Here is a 23,915-nt window from a genome sequence, read left to right as displayed (position 1 = left end):
GACAAGTCAGGTCACTTGCTCAACATCACACGAGCAGAAGGTGCCGGGAGGAGGACTCCAATGAAGGTCTGTGTTGATTCCACAGCCTGATCTTTTGAACGTCTCAAAGCCCACAAAATAGAACAAACACCAGAAATATTCTCCTATTCGGACCATTTTACCCCAAAACACATGATGAGAGAAAGATGACAGAGGTAACAGCATGAGACAGAGAAAGAATTAAAATAGTGCTTTTAATATAATTTTTAGCAATGTACAGTATGTACGTTACATCACATATTTCTAAACTGCTCATCTGGAAAATATAAGCTGCAAAAATACAGAATACCACACTCAAAATAGATTGAGTATGTGCTTTTGCCTCCTCTACTCTGCAAAATGGGGTGAGTTTGAGACTTCCTAGTAAAATCTAGCTTTGGCTGATTTCTTTGGAGCTGTTGGAGCCCTCGGTCAGAGAAACATTCCCAAGAGGGGTCTTTAAAGCATGGCAGCAAGCCATCCCCACAGAAGCCAGAGGAAGGGTAGGCAGAAGGGAATGAACTCCAGGTCAAGCTTGGGACCCAGAAACGCCTACTTCCAAGGACTACTGGAGGACTCTGGACCACATGTCACCTCCTTAGTCCTTGTCACAGGCCTGTGCTGGAGGCCTCAAAGGAAGCACACATTGGATACTCCACACGGGGACCCTTGGGATCTCGGGTAGGGCAGAGTGTGCTAAGTCAGGGCTGCGCAGTCTGTGGGTGGTGACGGGCCGTTCTCTGCAGGGAGAGGAAGAGAGCAGGCCCTCAGCTTCGCACAAAGGAGTCTTCTGAAGGAGAGTGTGACTCGGGGCAGGTTTTCTCAGTCTCAATGTCTTGGTACTCTGTGCCTAAAGGGGAGGAGGGAAGAAGAGCCAAGAGGAAAAAGAGGTCGGTCTTTTCTGTGTTTCCTACTTTTTTTTAGGCTTACATCATAGCAGCATGGCTTTGACGGAGAAGAGCGGGAAGCTGAAGCAATAAAGTGCTGGTTTTTACTCCAGGTAACCCCAAAGGGACCAGATTCCAAGCCCAAGGCCCTTTGTGAAGGACGAATCTTTCTGAGGATGGGTGTCTACATGTCCACACCAATGCCCAGGTAGAGGTTTCTTTCATAAGATGAGTAAGATGTATCCCAATTGTTAGCCCATCTTGATCTTATCTAAGTCCCTACAAACTGACTTTGTACCCTAGGCCTCTAACAGTCACTTTCAGTCTCTATTTACTACTACTCCAAGGACCAGGGGAGGCCACTTGACATCACAACCTCATGCCTTCTCCTCCAGCATCCCAGACCAGTTTGTCATTCAGCCACAGAAAGTCACCCTGCCGAATGAAAGCATCCTCACTGGAGCAGGTTTTTAAGCCGATGCCACACTTCCAAAATAGATGTTGTGGCTTCATTTGAAAGGTGTGTTTCCTGAACTCATCCCTGTGATGGTCTGTAAGCCATGTGGGTCTCCTTGACTGTGACATGTAGTTTTCCTGTTCAGTGATAGGAACAGTGGGCCTGTAAAAGGCTCTGTTTACTTATATGTCCTCTTTAGACTTGGACTTGGAGGTACAAAAGGTGACAGTTTGGAAATGTCACTTCTTTACTCAGGATTTTAAAGCTGAGACTTGTCTTATGGAGGAAGAAGCCCATGTGTTCTGGGCAATTTGGAGCCTCTTTCCTCAACTTGGACACGGCTCAAGTTTGTACAGCCTTGGGGCTTCTCCTAGAAGCCTTTGGTGGGGAGATGTGGACAGTGGGACAAATGAGAGAGTGGCGTCTGTTCTTGCTCAGTAGAATGAATAAGACAGTGGGTGATGTTTGGCTCTGAAAGTTCTGCTGACATGGCTAAGGTCGAAGAAGGAAGCAGTGATTTTAAAGGTCTGCACTGCTTAATTATTAAAGTGAAATACAGTTTTTCTCATTTCAGATTCCTATGCCTGTAGGCAGAATTTTGCAGGGGTTCTCACCTCCAGCTCTTGGCTTGTTTCTCTAGGAAACTATAGATTTCTGCAGGGGGGTTGCCCATGGTCGATGCTCTGTGGGCTTTGTAAGAAGCCACATCTGGGTTCTCACGTTGGTAGATGGGTGGTGTATTGAAAAGAGCTCTGTTTCGGGAATCAGACAGACCTAGAAAAGGCTCTTGGTGGTGACCTTTCTAACTAGCTGTGTGACCTATAAAGCTCAGATTTGCTGAAGTTTAGTTTTCTGATCTGTAAAGTGGGAAAAAAAATGATACTTACCTCACAGGACAAGTGTGAAAAGGCTGCTGGGAGCAAAGCATTCATGACCCCTGGCACATGAATGGTAGGCTCTCAATAAACGCGCGCTCCCAGACCCTCCCCACCTTTAAGGTGCTGGAGTAGAGCACAATTTGTGTTTTAGTTGGCTTCCTCCTTTAATGAAACTTTCAACACTGCAGGGTTCCAGTTCATTTTATGGCCTTAAACTATAAAATGGTCTTGGTAAACGTGTCTCCATGAGTGCCGTCTTCTATGCTTAGCATGAATTTAAGAAAAACATTAATGAAATGGCAAAAATCTCATTCTACACAAGGGTAAACCTCCAGAAAATTTGCTGTGTTCCATTTGCTCATCATGAAAGAACATAATCACTTCTACCTTAGGGAAAAATACTCTAAATTTAGATAATCATCAATTTCTGATTGTTGACTTGGATCATTATTATTACAAAAGTAAGAATGTCAACATCCTCTCTCCCTAAAAGCCTGGAATCTAGGACTAGAGTAAGACATACCCAGCTGGTAAGCAATGTCCATGTGCTTGAAGCCCCTGGGTCAGGGCCAGGCTCTGAGGTGGATGCTGGGGAATGTAGTAGTATCAGACAGCAGGGATATGGGTGGGATCTTCTCCCTGGTGCTGATGAATACATTGAGGAAGGCAACCAGGGCAACCTGAGCTTTGAAAGTGCATTTAAGAATGTGTAGTACAGAAAAATCTCCTACTTCATCATCTATGCTGTCCATTTATGGTGGAATACCTCATACAAAATGGACAACTGAGATCAGAAATCACACAGGAAGAGCAGATATCCCCAGAGTATAATCGCCACAGTGTCCTGCCCATTACATAAGGAGGCACATGAGAGTGTGGGGCCTCTAGTCCATTTGGGGCAGAGACTTTCTGATGAGGAGTCCCTCCCTACAAGTAGGGAAGGGTCCATCATATCTTGCCTGGTAGGGAGAGAACACCAAAGTGGTTAAGGACACGGGCTTTGTATTCACACACTTGGGTTGCAATCCCAGCTCTGCTGTGACCTTGAGCCAATTCTGAAAGCCTTCCAAATCTCATTTCCTTCCCTTGTAAGATGAAGCTGGTAAGTTCCTACTTCATACGGTTATTGTTGAGATTAAATGAACTAATACATGTAACAAGCTCAGCTCAGCAGCTAGTGCAAAGTAAGTGTGTGATAAATATTAAGCAACTGCTATGGCTAGCTATTATTAGGCTTATGGATTATTCTGCCTGGCAGACTGTTAGCTTTAGCATGCCACTGTTTTGTGTTGGCCGGGAGGAGGGAACAGGTTAGAAATTCTATTCCAGTGTTTGGATTCACTCTTCATTTTCTACATGTCCCTCCGGTATCTGCTTCCATCATTTAAGAAAAAAGAGTGATTACTCTGGTTGAACTGCTGAGTTGGAAAGCACTGTAGGCTGTATAGTTCAAATTCTCTACAGCACACCAGAGAGAAAGAAGGTTCCCTTCATTTATAAACTCAGACAACAAAGAGGTACTTACCTGCTTTTCAGAAATGAGTGAATATCTGAATTAGATTCTCATGGTAAAAAAGGTTAGGCTTGATGGACACCTCCTCGAGGACCCTTGGGACACATGGCTCATTCAATGCTATGGCAGAGTTTTAGGTCCTGGGATCTGCCCTGCCTTTATTGAGCAGCTAATGCCCCCCAAACCTGCTATGCTGCTGCAGGCCTCAGCCTAGAGTGGAAATCAGTACATCACTGCCCTCTTTCTAGTTGCTTCATTATAAACAGGCTTTACTGCAGTAGAGCCCACTCATTTGTTTACCCATTGTCTAGAGCTGATTTACTATACTTTCCTGGTCCCTTACAAAAATGGGGTGCCTCTCTGTACTTCCTCCTTTCTCCTCCCTAAAGCAGAGATCCACCATGTTTTACTTTCTAGACTACCCTCTTCCCAAAGTCTTCCTGATTCTTGCCATCAGTGGGAATAAGCCCTCATTCTGGACAGACCCAAGCTCTTAACATTCTCACTGCCTTTGTATCCAACACATTGAACTGTGAGCTTTTGGAGAGGAGAGCACGCTTTCCCACTTTTGTGGAAGCTTCCACATCTTAAGTAAAGGAACGAATGAATAAGTACATGGTAAAAATGCACCAGGCATGTACAATATATACCCTCAAATGAAATCAACCTTGCAACAAGAATAATCATGTTACCATGTGATGGTCTCTGAAAAGGACAAGTTCCATTTTGTCCTTGACTCGGAAGCAGTCACACATTCCCGAGGTACAGGGCCATCTTTATTTTTCTGAATTTCCCCCTGTAGGGTTTTCAGCCCATATTGTCCCTGCCACGCTGGCTGAGCACCCTGGGCTTCCAAGATTTCTTACACACTGTGAGGAGAGGAGGCTGGTCAGCTGTGTGGAGTCAGGCTCAGTCCTTTCTGTTTTGTTGGCCACAATCTCCAGAAGAGGCATCTAAACAAAATGTGCCCCCTCCACCCCCCGCCACTGCATGTGCTACCAGGGAGACTCTTGTGGTCTGCTTGAGTAATCATCATCCTAGGGGCCTGGGGACCACTGGCTGTCATTGAGCGGGGAGTTGCTCTGAGAGGTGGAGTTTGGTTTGACTTAGGCTAGATGGGGTGTGTTATGAATGGAGGGTAGAAAAAAGGAAAAGGTGATATTTGGACTCCAAATGAATTTCCTAAGCCCAATTTAGCTTTACTAACATCCTGTCTTAGAAAAGTTGGTGCCTTTTGGGTATCTGATTTGGATTCTAACCTAAGGGGTAAAGAAAGGGAAACAGATCATAGGAGGGGGACCCCAATGAGAGGGCAGTGGCAGGAGCCCTGAGGCATAATCATGGCACCATTCTTCGCAACTTTTCCCTGGCCTTTGGCCAGGTAGGTGGTTCTCTAAAATCAGGTAAGATCATCTGCTGGGCTAAAATACTACTTGCCTGGGTTTCTCTTCTTCTGAAACAAAACACTAGCAAAAGAATACAGCAACTAGAAACAGCAGCTTTTCCTGGCCTTGTCCCTCTGGTCTTGGCAGTATGTGTTGTGTCTATACTTTGACCTTTGTTGCTTAGTGCTGGTGTTTCCAGGATTCCTGTATGGTGCTTAGAAGCAATCACAGGCCTAGCTGGATAGGAAGAAACCACTTTGAGGGACCAGAAGCAGCATGCAGCAAGACAGCCAGTAGTGGGACAAGCCCCAGGCATCCAGCAACTATTCCTCAGAGGTTTCTCTGTAAGTCCACACAGATACGTCTATTTTATGTGTTCCTCAGTGAAGGGCCTCCCCTGGAAGGCACGGGAGATAATCCAAGGGCAACAACAGCAGGATCTTTTTACTAAGAAAATTCCTCAAGAGCAGTGTGGTCTGGGTGGGTGCCTGCACTTGTGTGGAATGTTTACATGGGCCAGTTTTCCAAAGGAAGGACCAGGAAACCTTGCTGTGTGTGAGGGGAAGCTTTTGCCCATTATCAGATGTAAGAAGGTAGAACCAGGATCTGGATGAGCGGATGCTACTTAACCAAACTTTAAAAATCAACACTAAGGGGTGGTGGAGGAAGACAAGTAACTTTTACACAGAGAAGCATTCCTTCCTATTTGGAAGACATTAGCAACACTGTCAAACAATTCCTTAGAAACTCCTGGCTTCCTTTTGTTATTTTGTCTGTTGAGCGCTACCAGCAAACTCCTGAGAAGAGCTCTGAGAAGAGGATTCTCTTGCTTCTTCATAAGCTGTGAGGGAAGCCAGCATGCTGCGATCATGATGGTGTCCACAGGTAGCCTAGGGCCTCATAGCCTTCCTCAGCAGAGGCAGAACGAAGAGAAAGCTACAGGTCTTTCTACAGTACATAACCTCAACTGAAGGAGACAGGAGATCCTGTCCCTTGGAGAGAAACCATTACAAAATGTGTTTACTTCAGATAGGGAAGTAATGTTGGTAGGAAAAAACCCAGAAAATTCTCTTGGTCTCTATCTAGGAGTTACAACAGACCTTTTTGTCTATCCTGGGGCTGGTCCCACCAAAATGGTGGAGGAGTTGGAGGAAGAGCACCAGAACTCCAGCATTCACTTTCTAGGTTTATTCCACCCCTTCCAGTTTTGCATTCTGTTAAATCTCTGGGAGAGCTTTCACTCAAATACCACTCAGATCAAATGGATAACCAAAGGGCTGGATGGAGTCATGGAGGTACAATGGTTCTTTACAGCACAGGGTAAATAAAAATTACACTGCGTTTCCTAATCTGTACTATGAGAGAAATGAAAATTTGAGAAGGTGACATAACACACATGAAAACCATCTTGCCATAGGGGAATTTATATTGAATTGTTGATAAAATGGAACCCTTAGGGTTGTTTTCCTTTGTCATCCTAACACCTTTTCTTATTCATCCTAAAATTTTAGGGAAAAAAAAATCCAAGATGCCAAGTGATAAAAAATCTTTTTTAATAAAAGCAAATAGTGCCATAAAATAAACACTAGGTCCTAGGGCCTCTGCACCTGTGTATTGAGTTTGGAGTTGTACGCAGTGGTACAGGAGAGCGTAGTAACTTACTGGCAGTGCGTTTTCAAAACAGACCAAACCAAAACCTGTATAGAATATGATCAAAGCCTTAGGAATGACAAGGTATCCATATTTTATGAACTGATTAGAGAACTGTCCCTCTCTTTTACTAGTTGAGGTACTCAGAAGCCTGCCATGGTAGTGAATAAGGGCAACTAACACCGGTAGATGAAAGGTCTGTTGAGGTACAACCTGCCTGATCATGGTGGCCCTGTACCTCAACTCAACCATCTTTGCTCGATGTTTTCTGTAGCTGTGAGCCGTCACTCAGACCTTCTCATTCACAGTGTTTGTTAAAAGTTTGGCACACACCGTTCTTCCCTGCTTTTTCTTCCTTGATTCTTATGTCACCCTCCGGGCAAATTGCAGTGAAAAGCAAACCAGCCAACCTTGGTAGTCTTTCCCACACCCAGGCTCGTGGCGTCAAAAAAGGAGGCCAAAGTGCAATTGCACAGCACCCCTTGCCGTGTGTGTATGTGTTTGTGTACTCACTTATTCTCTGCCCCCTTATGGAAATGGCCAGAGAGGTTCAGTGTGCTGGTTTCAGACAGGATTTTTGTCTTAAATAATTACAGGGTCACTCTGAGGTTCAGCCACTTTCAAAACACACACAAAGCCCTCTTAGTTCAAGGTTGACCCTGGAACCATTATTGACATTTTCAAGCACTGGAATGTGATTGCTCCTTGGAGCTTGCGAGTCTATTCATTATCACAGCCTGCTCAACAGCTTGCGCTAGGGAACTGCACTTTCTTTCTTTCTGGTCCCCAGAAGCATTGCACCCATACACACAAACCCACATCTAAGCACATCTCCTCCACAGGCAGAAGAGAACGCCTCCTGGAATGTGAAGCGTGAATATAAAAGGGCTTCCCATGACAGTGATCACTGAATCATGGGGAATAAAGCCAGAAGGCAAATTTGCAATTCATCACATTATCCCCTGTTGTTTCAAATGTGATTGTTTTAAAGGCAGGCTGCATATACACTCTCTTTGTGAAGCATTTTTTCTTCTTCTTGTAACACACTGTATATTGTTATTGCAGAATATCCAAATGAGGATAAAATGATAAAAAAAATTACAATAGATTAATTGCATCCCTTGGATCACATTATATTTTTGGTGCCTTAAAAAAGGGAGAAAAGTAAAAGCATAATAAATCCGGTCTATAGAACTGTGTTAGTGACTTCAGGGTTAACACAGATTTTAGTAGTAGTTAAAAATAGGAATGAGAGGATTATACATACAACGGTTTGAAATTCATACGCATTGTATTTTGAAAAAATGGCAAAATGTTTGGCAAATGTAAGCAAATGACTTGGACTTGGGTCTCACAGGCTCTGAGCAGGTCAGTCATAGCCAGGTGAGGTCCACAGCTTCCTGAGGTCACTCTGTAGGGCTGGGGGGGGTGGCTTTTGCCACTGCAAGGTGCTGCCAGGGGAAGGGGAAGTGCTGGTTCCCCACCCGTCTCCCCCTTGGGCCTCCAGTCTTGAACATGGAAATGGCGCTGGTGACAGGTATCAATTACGGACTCCAGCCAGGATCACCCATTAGCATCGCTGAGAGAACTCTAGGGCCTTCAACCACATGCAAACTGGGTGAGTCATCTACACAGTGACCTATATTGCAAAAGTTAGAGGAGCAGGGCATTTGCCCCTTCAACTCATGTGCCTCCCCACCCACAGGTGGAGGGAGAGGGTGGCACGGGGGAGTGTCACTAGTGCTGAGTCTGGCAATGTTTTCAATTTGACCTTGTGTTTTTATTAGACTTTTGTTTCTTGCAGTGTTTCTATTTTGCGTGTGTGTGTATATCCAGAAATGTCCATCCTCCAAGCTGGCCATCACTGTGCCCTGAATTTGGCAGTGCCTGTTGCTTGCAGCTGTCGGCATCCCAAAGACCACGAGGTGCCTTCAAAGCCAACTCTGAGCCCCAGCAGTGCGAGCGCCCTCCAGGATGATCCCATTCTTTCCTTATTCTGATTCATGTCTGGCTCTGATTTTGAGCAAAAGGACAAAAGTTGTATGCGCGTGTGTGAGTGTATGTGCGCATGCGCACACTCGCTCGTGTGTCTGTATGTTGAATGTTTTGGGGAAACCTTTTTTTTTGTTTCTTTTCTTTTTTTAAGAAAATGACCCTTTGATCACTAACGCAGAGTTCAGCCCTCCTTGCGTCACTATAAAACGGATTCCATATTTTCACACCACTCATGGTCTTCCAGGTTGTAGATAAATTTTGTCCTATATGTCTGGTGTGCGGGCACAGGGTCCCTCCCCAGATTGTCTAGGGTCAAAGTAGAGGCAAAGAACTCACTGGTGCTCAGCCCGCCCTCGTGGTTTTTGATGTAGCGTTTATAGTTCTTCCTCAGGCACTGCCACGTGGTGGTGTAGAGAATGAAGGCGAAGGATTTGAGCGCGATGGCGATGCTGACATACAGATATCTGTAGATCACGTTGTCGTAGAGAGCGCAGGCGCCCTGCTCCCCACAGAACGTGCTCCAGAAGAGACAGGTGGAGTCGATGCCAGCCCCGAAGATGAGGGGTGGGGGGATGAAGCCTGTGAGAGGAAAAGAATGTTCATGGCTCTGGTGGCTGGTTCTCAGCCTAGACTGGCTCCCCTGTTCCTGGCTGTGTGAATCTTCTCTCTTTACAGGACTACTGGGAAGGCATATTGGACCTGGTGGCTCTATACCTCTGCAGTTCAAAAGCACACCGGAGAGCCAAATGGAGTGAGTTCAAATCCCAGCTCTGCCCCTTACTGCCTGGACCAGTTATAAGCCCTCTGCGCCTCTTTCTCCTTATCCAAAATGAGAATATGAATACAGTTCTTATGAGAGCACCATGAAGACTAAATTAATACATGAAAAGTACTTAAAATGGTGTGTACTGTGGCTGGTATACAGTAAACACTGAGTGCTAGCTGCTATTATCAATGCAGAGTCTGAGAAGCAGCTTCATTCTCTTGCCTGGGCTCCTGGGGCCAGGTATGCTTCTGGGTGGAGGGACCAGAAGGGACATTATACCGTGTGTACATGGACACACATAGTTTCAAAGGAGACACACGTGGGTACACAGCGGCAACTTCCCTTCCCCTGGAAATTACCCTGGTGAGACTACTTTCTACCTAGAACTGCGAATCAGCTTTAAAACTTTCACAACAGAGCATTTCAGACAACTACACCTAGTCATCAGATGTAGATGAGTGCTGCTCCCCGTCATTAACTCAGCTCCACATTGCTCTCTGTGTTTGTCTACAAGGGTTGCCAGTCCAGCTGCACTTTAGAATCATCCCAGACCAACAAAACATGAGTGTTTGGAGTACAGCTCAGTCATCTATAAAACACTCCCCTGGGATTGTGGCTGGCTGGGGGGTGAGGAGATTCTCATCTGTACTATGGGAAAAAATGAGTCATTAATACAAATTATTCCAGAGAAACACTGTTTCCCCCCAGAGACCAGACTATGTTGTCAATCAGCTTTAGTGTGAGACCTTAGGAGTGAGACATGGTTGTGGCCACCAGGTAGGGACAACTCTGAGACCCTGTGGCTACCGCACCCCTACCAGGGCCAGCTCCAGATTGTCTGATTTGATTTTGTATTAAGGCAGGTGCCTCTGAGGATTTATTGAGATGCAGATGCTTAGCCCAGAAAAATGCATCTACCCAGTGCTAATGAGGCTGGCTGAGCCCTGACTCCCTGGTCCAGGTGCCTTAGCACTCGTCCTTCAAACTCTTTAGCTCCATCACTTGTTACCTCCAAGAGAAACCCCCTGAGATTACTTTTGATTGTAAACCTCATTTACCTTCCCAAGCAGCTTGATTTTGTAAATAAACTCTAAGCTCAAAATCCCACACAAGCTGCTCCCTCTTTCTGGCTCAGGCCTTGCAGAATGGAAACTCTTGTGCCATATTCCCTGGGGTCCGGAGGCTGCTCGGGAGTTGGAGGCCTTCCCCGAGACCCTGTGTTTTCTTCCTGCCTCCCAACCAATGCCTCTCTTCATTTTGTGGAAAAAGAGCCAAGTGGAGGAACTGCCATGGCAACTGCATAATAGAAACTAAGGCACATTGCATTTAGGTAAAGAAACAAGGAAGTGGGGCCAGTGTAAATTACAGATAAGTCCTGTGGATAATGGGACTAATCTGGCTTGCCCCTGAGGCACAATGGGATGAGGCAACTCCATTTACCTTCCTATTTTGCTAAGCTTTATTTTGTTGGGATTAGTTCACTAATGCTCTTTCCTCCTCTTCCTCTGGATTCCCTTTGTCCTAGTATTATAGACAGCCAAGGCAGAGGTATTACAGGTAGGTAGAAATACTATAGGCAGTCAGACAGGGGTAGGCCCTCAAGGGAGTCAGTGCAGAGAATGTGAACACATTACAGCTGTGACTGGATGCGCATCTGTGGGAGGCCAGGCCTCTCCCAGAGAATAACTGATGTCACCTGGTCCAATAAAGCTTAGGTAGACATCAATCATCCCATGTGTGACCAAAACTCCCTGATCCACCCCTTCCTAAAGAAGACCCTTGCTCTTTCCATGTGTGCTTGCTATGTGACCCACTTCCCCACTGGATCAATATTACCTGACGGCTATACTTATAATCTTATTGATCATAGTTTTGACTCATGTTGTCCCCGCCTCATGATTTTGATCTATAAAATTTGAGAAGAGGGCTCATTGGCATCCCACTTTTGGGTCCCCTCTTATCTCTCAGGAACGCGCTCTCTCTCAATACATGTTACTCTTCACTTACGTTATTTGTTAGAATTCATTCTTTGATTCTGGAGAACACAAACTCAGTATATCTGACATCTGACAGGCTGGGAGTTACATATTATTTCCTCTATATCACCAGTGATCCAGCACTGGGCCCTGTGGAGCTAGGACTGTAGAGGACACTCTGGTGAAATCTCTGCCATTGGAAAGAATTGAGAGTTGAGTGCCCTGTACTCTGCCATGTGTGGATTATTAGGCACGTGCAGGTGTGCCAAGGTTTAAGCACATCAAGGGAGAATTTGGAATATTAAGGAGCCATTTGTTGATATCTATTTGAGGCAAAATAACCTCCTAAAATGCCAAAATCTACCCCTTATATACCTGTACTGAGTGAGAATTTTTATAATATTCAGTTGCCTTTAGAGTAGACCTCTATATGCTAAAGACATCAATTATACCCTATTGTTAAGCTACACTTCCAGAAGACAAGGCTCCAGAAAGAGCCAGAAAAGCCTTCATGTACTGTAGTTAGAAATTATAATGCTAAGTGCCCATCAACATCTTTCATGCCATACTTAATATTTTGGAAAGAATTTGAAGTGGAGATGAAAGAATTTTTAACTCAAGGCCCCTAAAACTCCAGGATAAGTCCCTTGTTCATTCAGTGCCTCAGTTTCTTCAACATGTAGCTAATACCACTTGCTTTGTCAAGGTTAACTAAAATACCACACAAAGGAGGCATATAAGTGTTCCGCAGGGGCATCACCCTTCGTTGTAGCCATGTCTTTTGCTAACTTATTCACATTATCCAGGGGATTTAGGGTGACATTTTAGAATAAACTCTAGGTTGAAAACCTGAAGTATAATCTTTATGAGATTCCTTTTATGTTTCTGAATAAAGTATTGGTTTTCTTTTCTGCCACATTCATTTTCTCCTTTTTATTGACTTACAATTCTTTCCCGAAGGAGAACTCTGGCTATCTATCAGGCCCTAAATTCCAAGTGTGTGGAGAATGCTAAAGATGAGGGTCTGACTGGATGTGTCTCATTAGAGGCCTCTGGTTTTCTGAGGCCTCTAATGAGACACATTTTTCACCTCACCTGATTAGTCACTGAAGGGATTCCCATGCTTCTGACTAATTTTCACACCCAGCCACTCATGATTGCATGTTTATCACTTGGTTGGACTAAATGCAAGCCCAACCAGTCCCTGCAAAAGCTAATTCCCCAGAGAAGTCTCCAATGGGAAGCTTCTATGCCACAGTCATGTAATAATTAGGCGATTAGCTAGCGCCACCCCTGTGCTGTACAGTGTGTTCTACATCCAGTATGAATCCTCTCCACAAATGCCTTGCCCTCCTTTATTTTACATATAAAGAGACTGAGAATGGGAATATTATTTGTTCCAGACTTGATAGGTCAAAACTCAAACCTCATAATTCCACTTTATTCTAATTCAAAGTTTGTTGACTGGGCCAGATTTTACAGCTCTTATCACAGATTTCCAGGGCTGCAGAGAACATTCTATTTACCTTTCTGCTAAGCTTGTAGAAGTCTGGCTTTGAAGCATGAAGGGAGCAGAGCATACAGGAGTTCTCAGCTTTGGGAAGCGGTAGCCCTTCTTCAGGGCTGTTAATACATTGAGAAGGCTGGAGCCTTATTTTGTAAACAAGCTCTCTGGGTATCTGGCAGGAAGCCTCTCACAATACTGGCAGATACTTGTCAGCAAGAAGAGACAGGAGTTCTCAGTTGTCCTTGTCACCCCCTTTGCAGCTAGGAAATTTACACCTAGAGATTGCCTGCTGATGCAGGAAAGAGGAACTTTTGAACCAGAGCCAACCAATGCTAGGTTCTGATTCCAACCCTGCCTCTTGGAAATTCTAGACCCTGGGCAAGTAATACAACCTTACTGAATCTCAGTCTCATTGCTTATAAAATGGGCACAATTATACATTCTTGCAGAATTTCTATGATGATTAAGTAAGATAGCCTTTGTGGAGAGCTCTCAACAAATCTGGTTCCCTTCCAGCTCTCAGTCCATTGTCCTAAACCCTTTTGGCCAAATGAAAATCTGTCCTCTTTTAAATCGTCACCTCTACAGGTGCAACTCTGTGGCAGGAAACTTTCCATGCTAAAATTTAGTGACTAAACCCAACTGGCAAGAATCTTTCACATTTTAAGAGTCCATGTTATGGTTTATATCTAGATGTCCCCACAAAGCCTCATATAGGCATGGGGCGGGCTTCTAGAGTTTTTGATTGATTCATGGTCCAGTGCTGGGATTATGGGTGTGAGTGCTACCCCCACCTTAGGGTGGGTAGCCTGCATGTAATATGAGGGAGGGAAAGAGGCTTGCTCTCTGCTGCTGCTCCTCCCCCTTTTTGCTCTTGCTGCTTTTGCCCTTTTTCTGCCACCATGAACTGTTGCTCTCTGCGATGTGCCATTTTGCCTTGGAGCCAGCTGAGTATGGACTCAAACCTCCACAAACTGTGAGCTAAATAAATCTTTCCTTCCTTAATTCTGGGTGTCAGGTATTTTGTCTCAGCAACAAGAGAAAAGTAACTGAAACTGTCCACTTTGAAGGATAATCAGGGGCTTCCAGAAGTAAGGCCAAGCAGGTAAGGTGTACTTTAGTGTCTCTTCTTGCTTTGAGTATCTTCACTCTGTCACACTCTTGGTTACCTAAGAAGGGAGGCGATGATAGTGTAGTGTTTCCTTAGAAATTATGTTCTGGAAGAATCCTCCCTGGCATTTGCAAAGTCAGCTTTCTTTCTTCGTTTTCTTCCTTGTGTGTCTCCTGGGCAGCAATTTTGTGGACAGAGCAGACATGAGTAAGGCCCTATTACAAGGGTACTGGGAGCACACCCTATGTTAGAAGGCTTTGTGCAGACTCAGTGCCTGGAGTCTCCCTGCTATCAAAGAGAATATTAAAAGGATTCAATCTCACTTCCTATTGTACTTTGGCTCCAATTGCAGCTATATACATTTCAGTGAAAAAAGTGTAGCACTGTTTAAAGAAATTGTCTCTGTTTTCCTGAAATCTATTAAAAACCTCAGGGCCCTATATCTCTGGTATTTAATTCACTCCCATAGTTGAAAAGGCAGGGCCTATTTATATTCTCTGGCCTAAACTTAAAAGGTGAGCTGAAAGGCTTTTGTAAGAAAAATAAATCCACATTCCTTTATGGGACAAAATGGAAGCTGAAATAACTGCCATTTACATTTAAAAAGATGACCACTGCTCTATAGCTTACCTGCCAAGACTTGAATTCACCATGGAATCCCTATTCAACTCAGTGGATGACTGGTCTGTCCAGCACCAGCTAGAGAGTGATGTCAAAAGGTGTATTCTCATGAAAAGATTAATGAGTTTCTCTGCTTTGGCAATGCCAGGAAACACCAGCCTGTTGACATCAGCAAGCATCTTCCAGGGACACCTGACATTCACTTGTCTTAAATCTGAGCAGTGGGGAGCAGCTGCTCTGTTCTCATTTCATTGCTGGGCCCCTTGTTAAAGTCACAAAGGCCCCAGAGCTTCAATAGGCTGCCGAAGATCGCCTTAGACAGTGATGGCGAAACTTTGACCTGGGTGTCGCTGTCAGCTGTTTGCTAATGGTGAAAACTCTAAAAGGTTTGCCATCACTGACCTACACAGTGATGGCAGAACTGGGTTTAATTTCCTATTGTGCCCATATGCAGAGAGGTCTGTGGTTAATAAGTGCTGTTACTTGAGCACAGGAAGGGGAGCAGATCTTAGGTGATGCAGGTACGACAGGAGGCACTGTGAGAGACTGGTGCTGAACAGATGTTTGCTGATTAAGTACATAGGTGAACAGAAGGGGTATTCTCTGCATCCTGACATTGTCTCCTGCTTCCTCCTACCTTGCCCGGGGTGTGGGCACTCTGTGCTTCCCTCTTCCAAAGCATCAGTGAACGTGTTCATTTATCCACTTGCCTATGAGCTTCTTTTTATTCAAGACTGTGCTCACAGTGGGAGCTCAACAGAGGTTTGATGAGACCCATCAGGAGTTTCTAAAATGTACTTTCTTAGAGTAATTCACAAATCAAGGCAAAACCTTCAGACCATCTACTCAGGAAGGACACCTGCATAGGGAGATGTACTTTGACCTGCCCAGTACTTTTTTTTTTTTTTTTTTTTTTTTGAGGCAGGGTCTCACTATGCATTTCAGGCTGGCCTTGAGCTCACTTTGTAGCCCTGAACTTGCAACGATCCTCCTGCCTCAGCCTCCCGAGTGCTGGGATTACAGGTATGTGCCACCATGCCCCTAACCAGTACTTTTTATCTTGCAGGTTTCTCTGGGAACAAAGCAGGAATGGGTGTTTGGGGACTCTGGCCTGAGCTCAGCCTCTCCCTACCCACAGACACTTATAAATTGTGGCTGTTATCTTAGCTATTAAAGGCTTTCCTGGAGGCCCAGTCACGGAGCTCAGACACAACCCCAGCTTTGTCTGAGCCTGGGCAGCTTCTCTTGTGCTTTCATCTAGTCAGCCGGGGAGAGGGACAGTAGTTCAATGGCATTGGCTCAGCTCCATGGCTCCCAGGGCTCTTGGCCTTTCAGACCCACTGCTTAGCCCGGCTCAGCTCTGCATCTTTGTGCCTCGATGCTTTTGATTAATCATCCTGCATCCTGCCAAACCACCGTGCTCCCGGCTGAGTTGCCCAAATCACAAGTCTGAATGTCTATCCACTCTTCTATCTAAAAACCCTCATTTGCTCCAAGGTGACAACTATTCAGCTGAGTGACACCTATTCAGCTGAGTGACACCTTTTCCCTTGAAATTAAAGGTCCTCTAACACTTCTAACCCTATTCTTCCCCAACCAGCTTCAATCTCTTCCTGGAAGCCTGGGAGGCAGAATGCTGGCTCCTGCTTATTTTCACATCCTTTGCAGCACCCAGGTAGTGTCTGAGATATGGAAGGATCTCAGTGAATGCTTGTTTTTCATTAACTTGATTTGATGTGACATCTGCGGCATGTAGCATATCTCAAGAACAAGGTGTGTCTGCCTCCTTCCCATTTTTTATTTTGCAGAGCTGGGGACAAAACCCAGAGCCTCACCCATGCAAACAAGTACTCTACTGCTAACCTACACCCCCATACAGAGTCTTGCTAAATTGCCAGTGGGTAGTCTTGAACTTGGGCTCTCCTGCCTCCCTAGTAACTGGGATTGCAGGTTTGCATCACCACACCTGGCCGCAGGAGCAAGATTCCTGATCAGACCCAGGAGCAAATGGTTGGCTCAAAACCCAGACAGAAAGGCACAAGGACATTTGCAATAGATGAAAAGGGAGGGACTTGTTTATACTAGGAATTCTTCTGTGGTTAGGTTGTTCAGTTCTTTCCCAGTTTACTGAGCCTTCTCCTGCTCAGTGGCCTCCTCCACTATTCAAGCTCCTGGATGACATGAACTTGTCCATAGATGCCACAGCTGGGGAATTTGTCATCTCTTCAAACTGCTCTGCAATCTCAAAGCCAAACATCAAAGCTTTGGCTACAGCTAATTCTTATACTCCCTTTATCTCTTTATCCTTTCCACTTCTTCCTATCTTTAGCTCTTCCCCATCCACCCAGGCACCATGCTCAGTTATTGGAGCCTCACCAGAACAAACATCCTCAATTTCTTTGCTCTGCTCTCCTAGTATGGATACTCCATCCATGTGCCCACTTCTCTAGGGCTGCCAGAGAGCTCTCAGCCCACTGATCAGTGCTGCTGCAAGCCTTGCCTTTTCTACCAGCTCCTTTCCACCAGCCTCTAAAGCAACAAGAGAGATCACTGTTGCTTTCAATTCTAGGGCCTGCCCTCTTTCCTTACATTCCCCTTGGCCAAGTTGCTGTCCCTACTTCCTCCTGCCCTGACCCATCCAGATGGCACATCAAAACCTGCCTCCAACTCCCAAATCCTGCCTGTCCAGTATAGCAGCATTGGCTGCGTGAGACTGCTTTAAACCAATACAAGTTAAATATATTCAGTTTACATAAGCCTTGTTTCAAGTGCTCACAGGGCACATGTGGTATGGCTGTAGAACATTCCATCACAGAAAGTTCTACTGAACAGCACTTGTCTGTGCCACTCCCAACCTGCTCATCTCTTAAATCTCAACAGTTATTCCCCCATTCACTGTACGATCCAAGCCCATGATCCAGGAATATGGATGCGCTATCCCAGTTATCCTGGATCCTTATACAGCTATTCTTTCGTATTTAAGGGGATTGGTTCCAGGACCTCCAACAATACATGAATCCATAGCTGCTCAAGTGCCTTATATAAATAGTACAGTATTAGCACAAAGCCTATATCCTTCTCCTATACAAGTTAAATTGTCTCTAGATTACCTGTAATATCTAGTACAGTGTAAATGCTACTGAAGCAATTGCTACTGTATTGCTTAACAATAAAAAAGAACAATCTGTATGCGTTCAGGACAGATACAATTTTAAAAAATATGGTGAATCTGGGGGGTGTGGAACCTGCAGCTACAGAAGGCAGACTGTATTTGCATTCAAAAATTAAACCTCAGAGAGGAGGGGCTTCCTTATCTATATTCTTCAACTCCAACTACCGCTCTTCACCTGAGCAGCCCCACTGCAGCACAAGTCACCCTCAGTAGCGTATTAGCCCAGCAGCTTCTCATCCAGCACCCCTGCCCATTCGCTCCTGGACAGACAGAACCCTTTCTAAAACACACAATGGATCTTCTCAGTCTCTTGGTAAACTCAGCAACAGCTTCCATTTGCCATAGATGTAAAGGTCAAATTCAGTAGGACAGAAGCCCTTTCTCCTCAAGCTCCTAATTTACCACCTTCTGCAGCCCATCTGGTGCCGACCTGCCCCCACGTGTTTCTGCAGCCATCAAACCCACCTCAGCCTTTGCTCAGCCCCAGAACCTATTCTTGTAAGTCTCCCTGCGTAAGGCACTCTCTCTCCTTCTGATCATCTGTAACAACTCTTGGGCATTCTCTAGGTCTTAGTGTAGACATCATCAGATATTTCCAAATCCACTGCCTGCATCCCAAGGTAGTTAGGTGGCCTTCTCACATGTTCCTCTGATGCTGGTGCTGACTGAATCATGGATCTTGTCACCCTCCATTGTGATGTCCCCATTGTACCCCCATTATCCATGTGGGGCCAGCACAAAGGTTGGCAGTGTCATGGAATCTGATTTATTCCTTGGCCTTTCATTAACACTGATGGTGGTTAATCTTATTGGGTGCTGCAAGAAATGAAGCTGGGCCATACGCCAAGACTTTTTTTTTTGCTAAGCTGTTTTTAATTAAAAGATGAAACTTTGTCATATCCTTCTAAAAGCAGGGTTTCCAAACTGATTTGTGACCCTCAGTGGGCAATAAGATCAATACGGTGGGTCATCACTAGTTTTTTTCACTGTGCCCTAGAAGAGCAAATAGCAGAATGTGTCATACATATTAAAGGTATTTTTCACACAATTTTTGTTTCAGCTATACCTATGCATGTGCATATGTGTACTTGGCCATAATACAAGACTATCTCTTCCTCTGGGTTACAGTTGCAGAAATTGTAAAACCCTGCTTTAGATAATGCCTGGTTGATTATACCTGGGGCAGACGTACAAATAGATTGCTTTCAAGAAGCACATGATGATCTTAACTGTATCCCAGAATACAAATCTCATCATATCTAGTTTTTCCTTCCATTGTCCTGTAATTTTCATTAACTTTCAGAAATAGCACAAAATGAAAAATGCAACCTATCAAAATTGCTCTGAAGGATAATTTTTTTTCTTGACTGACTTGTTGAGTCCTTAACATCTATGGCATTTTAGAGGTACAGGGACCTCCACAACTCCACAGATTGGGGGACTGTGTTTCCACTTTCCTTGCCAGCTCTTGGGGGGACTCCAAGGCAAGGCTGATATCACTTACCTGGGTGACTTAGAATATAGTAGGTGCTCAATAGATGTTAGTTTGTTGAATGACTGTGTACATGAAAGGGTTCCTAACTGGTTGATCTCATCTACCCATCTATCCAGCCATTCAGCCGCTGAGACCCAGCCCTGATGATGCCTGCATGCTTTAATAAGAGAAAAGCCAGTATAGTAACTGTGGTGGAAGACCTCTGCAAGCTACTAGCTGCTTATAAAAGCCCAAATGTTTTCATATGAATGAATGCTGCACTTGCTTTATCTAGGACATCAACCTACAGCATTTCTGTTTTCCACGGGGGGCAAAAAATAAGACCAAGGTGCCATTTAAGTTTCCATGTGGGTTCCGACACATACAGATCAATAATGGTGGAGGACTTGAGGCTTTGCTGCAGCATGGCAGAAATGATCACAGCAATGGGTCATTGCTACAGACAGCAAGGGAGGTGACAAGGAGCATTACGCCATGTGTCACCATTCCCCAGGGAGGCCTTTACCTTATTAATGGATTTAAGAGTGAATTTTCTCTTCTCCCATATGTCAATTACATAAGGAATTAACCTTATCAAAGTAAGATATATATTAAAAAATTTAAAGAAATTTAGAATATATATTTTTCCATATTTACATATGCCTCACACATTTCCGTAGAGATCCTACAATTCCTTTTCCCCCATCCACATGACATGTGCCGTTTCCAAGTCTATCAGTAATTTTTCCTAAGAATTTTAACGGGGCACATGAACTCACTGGGATTGTAGACTACAATGCATTTAACTAATTCCATGCTGTTGGCAATTAGGGTTGTTGCTATGTTTCCTTTGTTACAAACATTTTCATGTACATTTTTATAGCTAGGTCTCTGTGCTCATTCAGGATTGTCCACATGGAATGAGGATGTTTGTTTACCCTGGATATGTAGGACATGGCTACTTCCCTTTTCTACTTTCAATTCCCATTTGTACAACTAGTATTAGAATAGAATTGTTAACTAGTGTTAATAATTAGAGTAAAATTGAAAAACATACATACCTGGACCTTAGCCTCAACAATGGGACAAAATACTGGTGTAACAAGAGAAGAGAGGGTAGTGCTGAGAGCCAGATCCTTTGGCTGGCCATTCCAGCTTAACTCCAGCCAATGCCCAGGATCCTGGGTGAATCATGGGCTCTTCCTGCCCATTTGTTCATTTTAAAAATAAGGGACAGCTAAATGCATGCCCATAACACCAGCATTTGGGAGGCTGAGGTAGGAGGATTGCAAGTACTATTACAACCTGGGTGAGTTAGTGAGACCCTATCTCAAAATAAGAAAGGGCTGAGGTTGTAGCTCAGTGCAAAGGCCCTGAGTTCAGCCCTCAGTACTGCCAAAAGTGTGTGTGGGAGGCTTAGACTGTATTCCTTCTATCCATACCAAGCCTCAGAATGTGGGCTCTTCAGCATGAAGGGCATATTTTCGCCATGCCACAAACCCCAAGGTAAATAAATGTAATCCGTTTGGAAAACTTTAAAGGATGCATTTGTAAGGTGTTACGAGAATGCCTCTCCCTCCCAGCTGGCAGCCGCATAAAAGAAGCATTTCACAAGTTGCCCCTGGGTTGCTTAATCACGATGCCAAATTGCACCATCAATTTTTCCCCTTGGCACCATTGCTTTGCTGCCTTATGCCTATGCGAATTCAGGGAGGCAGGAAGACAAGAGATCTGATCCGTGACAAGTAACTGTGATAGCCAGGCAGTCCCTGAGTTCAGTTCTAAACTGGGATCAAAAGTTTCAAACTTAAAGTTTCTCTTGTTTAAGTTTGATAATAAACATCATAGAAAAAAGACCCAGGAAATGGAACAATTTCACTCCCATTCACTTACCTGGTAATAAGCACCAATTTGTTAGAGGGAATAAAGAGACTATACGTACCCAACAAACGGAGGAGGAGGAAAAGAACTCCTAGGGCGTAAGACTTGAGTTCAGGGCTGACTGTCCTACATAAAGAGATAAAGAAAAAAGAAAAAGAGCCTCATCACTCTACTTCAATTAAGGAGCAGAGTCATTCTCTGCTGTCCATCAGAGCCGTTCTTTATGAAATTACTCAGAGTTTTTGTGTTTTTATGTTTCCCTGCCTAAATTCTAAAAAATGACAGCAACTGCAGTGCCAAGCTAAGTTTAGGAATTTAACAGTGTTTTTTAATAACTGGAGCTCATCTTAGAAAGGACTGAAGACCAATTTGGTCACAAAGCATACACAGTTTGCTTTTGTTGAGAGAGGTAGCATCTTGCATGGGTGGGACGCACGCATGTGGAAAACAGCATCACAGGGAATTGTTCCTTATGTCTGCACCCCTGCTGGGACCATGAACAGCATGGTTATGTCATTTGTGAAATTCCCCACGCTGGCATGTTTTGACACCTTGATGGCCATTTGGGAAATATCAGGTATTGGACCCTTTTCACTTGGAAAGATATCTTCATAAAGTGATGCTTCTTTCTTTGCAACTGATTCGGTTTTACAGGCCTAGGTTTGCCTAGATCCCTCCCTTCGAAGGATCTTTTTCTCCATCTGCCACAACATTCGCAGAGTGTAACACTGTTTATGATGCAGAGACACAGTGGAATGGTGAGTGGTTCTAGATAGATGGGTGCACAGCCGGTAACACAATCTACAATGCCTCACCAACCCGTAACTGGTGTACTCAGTGCTCACCTTCTCACCTGGAGGCCAAGGACTCTGCATCTTGTCCTATGTGACCTCAACCCGCTCTGTGTCTGGCTCATGGCCTGTGCCGAGTGAATGCAGGAACAGGTGAGGTCAGACAGATACCTCCCACCTACAAACCAGGGCAGTCCTACCTATGGGTTGGTGGTGAAGAAATGTGAAGGGAGACATATCTGACCACATGTCCTTGTACCTCACGTCATCTTTAGAGTCACTGGCAGAAACCTTCCCCTTATCTGTCCCCATCGAGACCCCTCTGGCAGAAGGAGAGGAAGCACGTGACCATGCCTCTCGAGGGCCTCAAGGAGGCATAGCCACTCCAGTGTGACTGAGCCTTAACACACACCCAGGAATATTTCAATGTGGCTGAAACATGAGAGGCTTACACGATGCAAGGAGGGCCCAGCAATCGGTTCTGGAGGAAATAAAGGTTAGGAACGAAGCTAGGAACCATCAGGGTATCCAATACACAGGGTGTGGAGCCTGTCTAGGGGCTTGGAGGCCTGAATGATGTATTAAACAATTCCAGGGGCCTCTATCCAGTGACCAACCACTTGGTCTGAGCCTCAGGTGTGGATGTCTGTGGCTTCGGGGTATGACAGGTTAAAAGTGACTGTTAATCAACAAACTGCATGTGTGCTACAGACTGAGTGTGTCCTCCCAGAACTCATACCTTCAAATCTACCCCTCCTGGTGATAGTGGGGCCTTTAGGAGGTGATGAGGTCCTGAGGGTGGAACCCTCAAGAATAAGATTAGTGCCCTTATAAAAGATGCCCCAGAAAAACCCTTTGTCCCTTTTACCATGTGGGGGTATGGTGAGAATTTGCATCTATGAACATTAATCAGGACCTTGTTAGTTCATCTATCTTTGCCCTGCCTTGGATTTCCTAGTCTCCAGAACTGTGAGAAATAAATTTTCATTGTTCAAAAGCTACAAGTCTATGGCATTTTGTTATAGCAGCCTAGAAGAGAGTAAGCCAGTGGTTTTTATAATCTTTGCTTCTCTTTCTAAGACTTTTAGGAAAAGCTAAAAATGTGTTATTTGTGGAGAAGTACATATTACTTTTTAATTACAGAGAGCATAGTGTAGGCACCTTGTCATAGCTTTCACTGAGAGGTGAACCTGATTCTCTGGCTGATGATGCCCCACCTAGTAAGTACTCTTTAGAATACACCTATCACAAAATCCAGGTTCCTCCCTGTGAGTATCAGGTCCATGGCTGCAGTTTTTAACACATTCCTTTGAGGGTTTACCTTGAAGGACATATAATAAAGGCAAATTTTCCTTATCAAGAAAACATGCTGGTATAATGAGCCAGAATATTTATCATTTGGAATTTGATTTCCTTTTGGCTATCACATCACTAGGAACAAAGAGAACAAGGTACTGAGATCTGTCTTCATATCCTGTTGGGAAACTGGTGCCCACAGAAAAATCATTCTCCTCAGATCTTAGGTATGAAGAAATGATGGGCCCAGTCTGAGTATTATTGCAAGTGTCAGATAAGACCAGGGATGCGGGCTTAGCTTCTCAACTTGCTGAGTGATCTTGAAAATACTTCTTTATCACTCTTTTAGGCTTCTTCTCCACCTATAAAGGGGGGCTAGTATCAAAGGTATAAATACAATAATTGAAAACAGGAGTCCAGAGCTGGTGCCTGGAGGGGCCCAGTAAGTATCGGCTGTTGTCCCTGCTTTTGGACTTTCTGAGTACTGTTCTTGTGAGTGTGCTTCTATTTACATACTCTTTTTTTTTTTTTTTTTTT

The 23,915-nt window shown here is 44.5% G+C and overlaps 1 protein-coding gene across 1 annotated transcript in view; it reads right to left on the bottom strand.

Moving 5' to 3' along the window:
- Positions 1-214: 214 nt before the first annotated feature.
- The window catches only part of Slco3a1 (solute carrier organic anion transporter family, member 3A1), a gene marked incomplete at its 5' end in the record, with an annotated part of 296,905 nt that continues 273,204 nt past the window's right edge, over positions 215-23,915 (bottom strand). The window contains 3 exon segments of the mRNA XM_005381597.2: positions 215-868; positions 9,120-9,362; positions 21,353-21,417. Of these exon segments, the coding sequence (XP_005381654.1) occupies positions 786-868; positions 9,120-9,362; positions 21,353-21,417 (391 nt within the window). The 3' untranslated portion in view covers positions 215-785.

Source organism: Chinchilla lanigera, unplaced genomic scaffold, assembly GCF_000276665.1.
Source record: "Chinchilla lanigera isolate Chin_1 unplaced genomic scaffold, ChiLan1.0 scaffold00015, whole genome shotgun sequence".
Classification (NCBI taxonomy): Eukaryota; Metazoa; Chordata; class Mammalia; order Rodentia; family Chinchillidae; genus Chinchilla; species Chinchilla lanigera.
This window is presented reverse-complemented; position numbering and strand designations above follow the sequence as displayed.